The sequence below is a fragment of the Merops nubicus genome, unplaced genomic scaffold (genome assembly GCF_000691845.1).
Source record: "Merops nubicus isolate BGI_N331 unplaced genomic scaffold, ASM69184v1 scaffold7645, whole genome shotgun sequence".
Taxonomy (NCBI): domain Eukaryota; kingdom Metazoa; phylum Chordata; class Aves; order Coraciiformes; family Meropidae; genus Merops; species Merops nubicus.
The window spans coordinates 1-9,777 of record NW_008611536.1 but is presented as its reverse complement, the minus strand read 5'-3'; the positions used below and the strand labels follow the sequence as shown (position 1 = coordinate 9,777).

Sequence of the window (9,777 nt, the reverse complement as noted above, 5' to 3'; positions counted from 1 at the left end):
AGTCTTTTGTACACCAGATCCTTCAATTATCACACCTGCAACAGCAGGAAACCCACCACTGTAGCTTCAGTCACCCGTATCATCCTAACACAACCAAAAAACCTGCTTTCTAAGGCAAAAAGACATTCTCTGGTAGAAGAGTGTCCCCACCAGCCTGGCAAAGCAGACTGGAGAGTGCTCCTTCTCATGGGGGGTAAACCACTTCCACAGACAGCTTCCTGAAATATGAAGACAGAGAAAATAAAACACAGCAAAAGTTGAAAACCCCATGATTCCCATCATCTCGGGACACTTTTACCCAGGATACTCACAGAACAGGAGGCACATGCAGGAAGCTGCACCCGGCCAGGCCTTGGGCTGTCAGCAAACTCCTCACATCTGACTGTAAAGAGAACACAGCCTTCAAATGGCTTCCACCTAACGGGAACCAGATGAGGAGTCTGACCCAGGTTAAACAACATTATATTAGATCTGGACACCGACTTCATCACACCTTAGAGTAAGAAGCTCTAGTACTTTACATGTTCAGCTTATTTTTTAAATAATTTTAGTAGGAATAGGCTTTATTTGTGACTTGACAATGTAGTTATCTTCTTTAACATTCAAAGAGCTGAGATTGCAGCACTTACAAATCTTTTATATCTGCATTTTCTAGTTCTCACCTGGAGGTAAACAGGAACACTTTAAAAAACAGCAATAGCTGGTACTGCTGCACCCGTGTGTGCATCAGAAGCAAAAATCAAGACATTTTCTCTTATTTGGACCATGGGGACGGAAACAATCTTGGAAATTCACTGGTCCACCTCCCTGCTGATGGAAAAATGGAGAACAAACAAGGCTCTGCAGCTGCTCCGGCCACTCCCATTAAAATCAGCTCAACAGCCCTTCTAAACCATTTTGGCTGGGGGAAGAGGTTGGTTTTGGCTACTGTATTCCTGAACAGAGCCCACCCTCATTCCCTGGAAACAAAGTTCACTCTGAGCTTTAGAGAGGCCTCAGAGGAACTCAACATACTGTATCCATCACCTGATTTTAGCCAACTTTTCCTTTTTAAGCCATAAAGTTAATCCCCAACAACCCTTTTTTCAGCACGGAACCTTTCTTAAGCACAGTCAGTCTGTCCCAACACCAGAACCTTTAGAATTTGGGTTTTCCCCCTGTATGCTGCTCAGAAGGGACCACAGGACCTGCTGAAGCTTTGCAGTAGCTTTTTTTCTTTATGGCAAGGCTGACCCCTCTGTCCTTTAGCTCCTTGGAAGCCAAGAGCAGAAACATCAAAACCAACAGAATAAGGTGGGGAAAAGACAAAATGCTATCAGGGAATTTGCAGTGAGGAATCTCTGCCACTGCTTGAATCCCATCCCTACAGGAAGCAAGCCCCTCCCTCCCCCTTTAGTGGACAGCAGAGGAAACCTCAACAGGAGGTTGACTACTGCAAAGTCATGGAAAGAATTCAAGAATCCAGGTCCAGACTGACTTAGGAGGACTGAATTGGTTTGCCTGGGCCCACTCATGAGGACTCAAACAGAACTGGAGGCTCATTTTAATTAACTTCTTGTGACCCAAACAGTCAGGCCTGCGGGGTACCAAGCAGCAGGGACACGGTGGGGTGTGTGTATTCTCCATCAGTGAGGCAGGGAGGAGACAAGGACGGCATCACCTTCCTCAGCAGCATTCACAGAACTACAAAGGTTTCACAGTACTCTCTCCCTGCCCCCAGACAGGGCCAGCAGGGATGCAGAGTCCTACAGTAGCCCTGCATCCCCACTGCAGAACCACACTGAGGGAATTCCTCCGGGCGGCAGCTGCTCCCTCTAAGGTGGTTAGGAATGATCTTCCCGAGCACAACCCGGCGCCTGTGTCACGCAGACACCGTGCACAATCTCTCAAAGAAGTCAGCTCTCTTGTGCTCCAGTGCCTGCAGGAAGCCCCGGATCCTCTCCTCCCTCATGGCACTGCATTTCTGCAACAGCGTCCGGCGCCGCCGGGAGTCTCCGTGGGACACGACCCCCTCCTGCTGCAGCTTCTTGGTCACGTAAGCCTGATCCCTTTCCATCTGTTCTCGCCTCCTCTCCTCCATGTAGGAGTCTCTCGCCTTCTAGAGTGAAAAGCAGGAGAGCATTAGCACTTTGCCAGGCCCTCCAGCTCATCCGTGGTACAGACAAGGCAGTGCAGGTTACAGAACAGCCTCTGCTTGGCCGTCAATCTGCAGGTTGACGGAAGGGTGGCTCTGTGTAGGCCACCTCTGCTTTGAGGCAGCCTGCTTGATGGGTTACAAAAACCCACAGGGACATCCTTCTGGACCTTCTCCCCAAGACCCGAGTCTGTTCACAGCATTAACTCTGAGTTCTAAGAGATAAAGGTCACGACAGGTTGTGGAAAAACCCTCAGATAGTGGAATCAGAGAAGAGGAGCATACAAGAGGCCTCTCAAACCACAGCCGTGCACACAAGCTGCCCTCCCCAGTGTCCTCACAGAATCTTTGATCCTATTCACAGGGTGGCAGAAAGGCTTTAGGGGATTCAGAACACTGATTTTGGGGGCAATTCTTTGAGCTGACAATCAGGTATTGAGCTAATCAGCTTCAGCATAAAAGCACGAGTGGGCTCAGCATTCCCAAACGCCTGTGATCTAATAACACACTGGCTTGAGACAGGGAAGGAGAAAGGCAAATGAAGGGTAGGCAAGGACAGCTCCTGCAAGTGTTTGAAATATTTTTGCAGGACATCATGTTTGGTTTTCTTCTTTTTGCACAGCTCCTAGCCTGCAGCCTCCAACAGCAAAAACACATCCACACACAGGGATGTTAAGCTTTCATTTTTAAAAGGAGGAAAACAGGTCACCGTGACATAACTTCACACACACACACACTTAAGGAGCACTGGCCTTTCAAAGGAGCAGAAGAAATTATTATTTTAATGAGAGCCTGACACTCTTCACCCCACTTTCCCTGTGCCCAGGTCACTAGTCCATGCTCTGGCTCTGTAAATGAGCTTTTGTTGTGCTGGGAACAAGAGCAGAAACAACCCTAGTTACAGAAAGCCCACGAACTGGGAGCACTCCACTGCTGGAGCCTGGCTTGTTTGCAACACAAAGGTCTGTTCAGTGTAAGACTTCTACCCTTGAACAAAGTGAAATTCTCTGTTTGTTGGGAGAGGCTCAGCACGACCTGACCACCTCCACTGGGCAGGTTCACCAACAGCACCTGCATCCTCTCCCTAGGTCTACACAAAGCAGGCTGGAGCTGATCCTGGGACTATGTGGTGAGCAACAACCTGCTAGTAGACTCCCCTCAAGGGAAAAAAAAATCTTTGGTGTGAGGATGGCTGAGCCTGGAGCAGCTGCCCAGAGAGGCTGTGGAGTCTCCTGCTCTGGAGAGATCCCAAACCCTCCTGGATGTGACCCTGGGCACCCTGCTGTGGGTGAGCTGCTGGAGCAGGGGGGTGGGATGAGATGATCCCCAGAGGTCCTTTGCAATCCCTGTCATGCTGGGATCCTGGGATTGAGCAGCAGATTGAGCTCAAGCTAACTGGAAATGAAGATGGCTATTAAACATTATGCTGTTCCAGTTGATAGAAGGAGGATCTCTTTTGTCAAACACCCCTAAATCATGTTATTTTTGCAGCACTCTCCCAAAGCAGACACAGCTCCTGTCATATATCCTGACTTCTCATTAAGTCGAGCCCCAGCCCCACCATACTCACTGACAAGCAATCCTTCCCCAGAGGTCATTTGTTTCAAGAGCTCCAGATACTTTGGCTTTCAAGATCACCCATTTCAAACACACATACACAGATAAAAACCCAGCTCCTGAATCTCAGCAGCTCCTTTGAGTGAGAAGTCCTCCCCTTCTGCACAATTGGGCTGTATCCCTTGAAAAAAAGGGCAGCCTCACATACTCCAAAGAGGGCCTTACAGCAAGAAAGCTGACCTAAGAACAGATCAGGACAATAGGAAACCTTGACAATAGCCTAGCATGAACACACAGAGCCACAAACAAGAGCCAAGAAAAGAGGAGACTCACTAGGAACAGAAGCAGCATTTGTTACCCATCAGAACTCAGTACTAAGAGCAAAGTCAGAACAGTGACCTTACTGTTCAATACTGCTCAAGACAGAGGCAAAGCTCATGTCACTGAAACACTGCTGTGTTTTTTTGCTTTCCTCTCCATGCAGAAGGTGAATTGCCATTAGTTGTATTAATACAATGAATTGCTGGTAGGAAAAGGGCAGATTTGGGGCAGAAATAGGAAGAAAAGAGGTTAAGGACATGGAGAATTTTAATGCTTCCAGATTGTCTGGATCTGATTAAATTCACCCATAACGACAAGTGTCTGTAATCTCTTCCAACAGCTCTCAGAGGTGAGCAAGGTCCCTGAGGGTAGAAAAGGGCAACAAAATGCTTGTCTTTAAAAATAGAGGACCCAAATAATTAAGGAACAGACACACTCAGCAACAAGATGCAGTGGAGAGAAGAGTCACCACACTAAGTTCCTCCTCCTGCCAGTCACTGCTGTTTGTGCTACAAGCTGCTGCCCCATCAAGAGCTCCAGCTCCCAGACTTATTTTGCTTAAAAATGGCCAGATTACTAAGCCACTACTAAATTGGTCAGATTTATCTGAACTGAGTCAGGGAGAGCTCACAACAACAAATCTAAGAGGAGAGGAACAGTGACAATGTGAATAGGAAGAGGGAGTAACAGAAGCAACAACACACCAGGCACGAGCTGCTACTGAAACAGGACTAGGTGCAGGAAAACAAACAATTCCTCTGTTTCCACTTTGGATTCTCACCTGATCTCCAGCACACTGCTGTGCAGGTAACAGGCCGTGCTGAGCTTTCCATCTCCCTAAGGCTCCCTTACCTGCAGAGCACTGTAGTTCATCTGGAACCGAAGGATGGCCTCACACAGGTTCCAAAAGGAATATTCTGGCCACAGGACTGACTGAAACACCAGGCAAGAATGGGATGTCTGCAGAAAGCAAGATCACCAACAACTTAATCATCTAGTGAGGGAAAAGTCATCAAGAGGCAGCTCTGCTGGTCGAACCATGCTGGTTCCCCCACAAAGGCTGTGTTATCAGATTCTGCTTAACTTGAAACAAACACCAGCCAGAAGAGTTTGAAATTGCACAAGGCAGAGTTTAGTCAGTTTTTAATGCTGGGACACTCGTCAGCCATTGCTGCAAAGACCCCAGAAGTCTTTCTAATGCTACATTGGTCTTCACAGGGATAATTTAATAGCTTAAGCATCACAGGCTTGGAACAAAACTAAAACAGCAACACCAGACTACCAAAGGCTGAGGTGAGGGAACAACAGATGAACTGAGGATCAGGATGTGACATTTAAGCCATTCCCTGAACGACACCTCGTGATATTCCTTGCTGCCCACTCACAGCATTTCAAATACTTAATGAATCAAAGGGTTGTGGTGCACTGAGAGCTGAAAGGATGCAACTTTTCCAGTTAAATCCTATTTTTACCATTAAATCTCTCAAAGTCTCAGGTAAATGTGAGCTGGCAGAACGGGAGCACAAACACACATTTTCCTCTGCCACTTCTGTAATCCACAGCCCAGGAGAGGGGCAGCACACCAGCCAGACACAGAGCTCTGACCTCCTCAGGAGCACTCCACCAGGCACAGGCTCAGTCTCTGAGGATCCTCTACCAGGACTACCACCAACAGCAGTGAGTGAAACATTAGTTCCCAGCATTGACACCCACCCAGGTCAGAGGTTCACCCAAAAATGCAGGGAGCAGAGGGAGATGCCTCAGTAGGCAACCACAACTCTGTGAACTTGCCAATTAACTTGGAATAGGTACATTTGATGTGGTTGCTTAAAGGAAATTGGGTTTTGGCTCCAGCCTATACTTATTACAAAATGTTAGCTTCAAATAAAGCAGCCCAACTCAAGGTTCTCCTGCAAAGTCTGGGTTACAAACAAGTCAATATTGCCTAGCACAGGAAAGAGAGAGGTGGAAGCAGCTTTGGATACTCTAACTGTAAATAGATTAATTTTATATGTGTTAAGAACTTCCTACATTTTAGCTTAGCAGGCTACTCACACTGATTTGACTTTGCCATCCTTAGAACCTGTCTTTCAAGGTCTTGTTTCATTGTGAAAGTCAAATAAACTTCTGAAACTGTGACCAGCCAGGCACACACATCACATGTATATTACAGGGTTACGCCTCCAGCTGACGTGTGACAAACCTCTCCCAGGAATCCCCAAATCCTTCCTGGGACTTCCTCACCCCAGGAAAAACATTACCAGGTTAAATTACTCAAAGCCAGTTTACCAGTCAAACGAGGAATTACCTACATGCAAGAAAAGGAGCAAAAAGGATGAGCAGTTCATGATTTCCTTGACTGCTGTCAGCTAGACTCATTCATGATTTCCTGTTAAGTGTTTTCAGGATGAAACAATTTCAGACTTGCACTGCGAGGTATTTTAAGCAATCACTCAATGATTCACCTGGGTGAATCCCCTGCACTCAGCCCATCCAAGAAGTTACCTAACCCCTGGCAGAGAAAGTTTAAGAGCCCTCATGCCAGCTCACACCTGGAGTCAGAATACTGATGCAGAAATGGAATATCTCCAAGAGAAAACAAAGACTTTACCTGCCAGAGCAAGAAGTCACTCAGCCGGACCTCTCCCGAGGTTCGAATCAGGAGTTCTGGGTCAGGGGAGTTGTTGGTGTACAGACACTTATCAAGCAACGACTCAGACACATCACTAAGAGAGACAGAGGTCTTATTAAGATCACTTTCCTGACCCAACAGAGCTGGCATTGCTAAAACAATTACAGAGGGGTTTTTATAAACACAGAATGGCTGATTAAAACGGGGTGGTGGAGTCATACCACAACCAGACATCAAGCTGAACCTGATGGACACTGTTGTCTGCTCCACAGGCTATTTCAAAAGCTCCTTCAGCCTGCAGAGCATCCCCCTCATGAACTTTGAAACACAGTAAGGTGGTGGAACCAGACTGTGAGGACTTCCATCTGGAGCAGAGACCAGAATGCTAACTACTCCATCTTCTCCAGGGTGGAGGAACACTCCAGTACTCATAACTCATCTGTTGCTTGACCTCATAACTAAGTCTGCCAGCCAAGCAGCCAATTGTTGTGGCACAAAGTCTGCCTTCACATTTAAGCTAACTTAAGACACAGACCTAATTTCTCTCCTGTCTTGGTTGTGTATCTATTGCCATGGTAACCGAAATAATAAAATCCAAACATAGCATAGTAACTTCCAGTCATTTGTTCCAGTCATACTGGTTTAATGAGCTCGATTTAAAAGCCACTTGGCTTCCCAGAGGTTATTAACCAAGCGTAGGTGGCAAGAGGGGCAGTCTTGGTCACACAGAGGCAGGAGTTACCTGGGTTCCAGCAGTCCTTGTTCCACCCCCCACGCCATCTCCCTGACAGCATTGCTGATTTCATGTCTCGAGGTGTAAGCAAAACAGACATTCAGAAAGCATCTGCAAAAAGCAGAAAGGTGTGAAAGACTAACCTAAGGAAGGTCCAGTAGACGACAGAGAAGAGTAGCTACAGAGAATAACAGCTACAACAGCTGTGTGTGCTTGTAGGACCAAGGAAAAAAAGAGGGGTAGCATGTCTGCCAAGTCTCAGCCTTCAGGGAGAAGAGGAAGATGTGAGGGATCAGCTCCTTTAAACTGTGTTACTCACTTGTTGTAGTTCCTGGTTGCCAGCACAGCTTGGGCAATCAGCTCCTGGATATCCAGGGGCAGAAGTGGCAGGTCCCCGAGGACACGGATACACACACCATGCTTCTTCAGGTTCTCCCTACACCCAACAAGAGGGGTCAGGACTAGAGGAAACAGAGCAGTCTCTGCTGTGCCAGCACCACCTTGTGTAACACCGACACCCACCATGTGAAAGAGACACGGAGCAGGCACAGCCTCAGCAAAACTGAGAGCTGCAAAAAGGCAAAGCCACCAAAATTTTTCAGGCCTTGAAATCTGGCTTAGATTTGATCATCCCAAACCATTCCATAAAGGGAAACTGCTCAAGCTCCTGAGGTACAGGCATAACCAAATGACTAGAAAACAATCACAGATTAGACACTCCTGTCTGAAATGATGACAACCTATATGGAAAACTTAGAATACAACCACAGATGCTGGGCACCTATAACTAATCAAAAATTGAGGTGACAAAAGGTTACCCAGACTAACACAACTACTTTCTGGTAAAAAAAAACCATCACTCCCCAACTTTCTCATAGGCCCACTTCAAATATATGATGGCTGACAAAAGGTCTCCTCAGAGCCTTCTCTTCTCCAGGCTGAACAACCCCAAATCTCTCAGCCTGTCCTTGCAGCAGAGGGGTTCCAGCCCTCAGATCATCTTTGTGACCTCCTCTGAAACCACTCCAACAGGTCCAGCATGTGCCCAGGAGTCAAAGTCTTAAATTACTGCAAAGCAAATTGCTGAGCTGGAGAACGGCTTCCCTCACTGAACATCACTTTCAAACTTCCAGCATCCCTGTGACACCAGAGCATCACGTTCTGCTTTAGTCCCACCCTGTGGGACACAGATGTGAGAGGATCCTTACTGTTCTTCCAGCAGGCGGCTGAACTTCTGCCTTGCCAGATCCATCAGTCCATCCACCTCCTCCTGGGAGCGTTTGAAGTTCTCGATGCTGAAGGCATACACAGTGACCTCCTGGATGCCCAGATTTAAACACCACCGCAGCGTCTGCAAGGAGACAAAATATAATGGAAAACACAAGTCAGGTAAACAGACTCAGACAATCAGAGAGGTCAGCAAGACCCAGCTTCCCCTCTGCTAAAACCTTTCTTGATGAGTGCTTCGTATTCATTTTTCAAGAACAGGAGGAAAAGATCACTACCTAAGGATGAGAATCCAAAGCAGATATGGGAAATCCAGCCAGGAAAAGCACTTCTTGTAGATTAATATTATATAATATCATACTCCTCAAAACCTTTTCAAAGAAATTCAGCCTGTTTCACAGAATTAAAAGCTTCAAGCTCTGCAAGGCAGATATTTTAATGAAAAGTAGAACAGAGGGGAGGGGAAAAAAAGAGCTGACTAGAATGACTCAGCAAGGTAACAATAAAATGAGCTGAAGTTGGGAACCCTAGTGACAAACATCAGCTCCAAGCATTCCAGTGGAGAAAAGAAACACATCACAAAGGCAGCAAACCCCCTTCCCACCTGTGCCAGCTTATCAAAGCCTTGTGAGTGCCCCTCCTGCCTCTCCACGTGGCACTTCTGGGCGTAACGGCGATTGCCATCCATGATGAAGGCCACGTGCTTGGGCATGGGACCTGCCTGGAAAACAAGGAGCAACAGGAGATGAGGAGGTGAACAGCCAAGCTGCCCCCTCACACCACAGCCAGTTCAACTCTGCCTGTTTGTAGGGGTGCAGTGCTGATCTCCCAGCTGCAAGGCTGCAGCTGGAAAGGCTAAGATGCTGATTCTCCCTTCCTTAACCCCAGGTGAAGCTCTCAGAAAAAGCACATCACACTGAAAAACTGCAAAGCAGCTTTGTCCTCCCCATTGCTAACACAGGGCAGAACTGCAGTCCTCAGGAGAGCAGTGCTGCCACAGCTTTACACTGCCACAACTGGAAGTATTTTTGATTAGAGTTCAAAGGCATTTTCACAGACACAATTAAGAGGAAAACTAAAAAAAAAGTCATGAGATAAGGCATTTTCACAGACACAATTAAGAGAAAACTAAAAAAAGTCATGAGATCCCCCCCACTTTAAGAGCTTTCCTTT

At 47.0% G+C, this 9,777-nt stretch overlaps 1 protein-coding gene across 1 annotated transcript; it reads right to left on the bottom strand.

Moving 5' to 3' along the window:
• Positions 1–1,766: 1,766 nt before the first annotated feature.
• On the bottom strand, positions 1,767–9,325 carry DHDDS (dehydrodolichyl diphosphate synthase; the record flags this gene model as incomplete). The annotated part of the gene is made up of 7 exons (XM_008941242.1): positions 1,767–2,098; positions 4,865–4,972; positions 6,624–6,738; positions 7,387–7,488; positions 7,697–7,813; positions 8,586–8,728; positions 9,209–9,325. Coding segments are annotated over 7 exons (939 nt in total), but the record flags the coding sequence as incomplete, so codon positions are not given.
• Between the last annotated feature and the right edge of the window lie 452 nt (positions 9,326–9,777).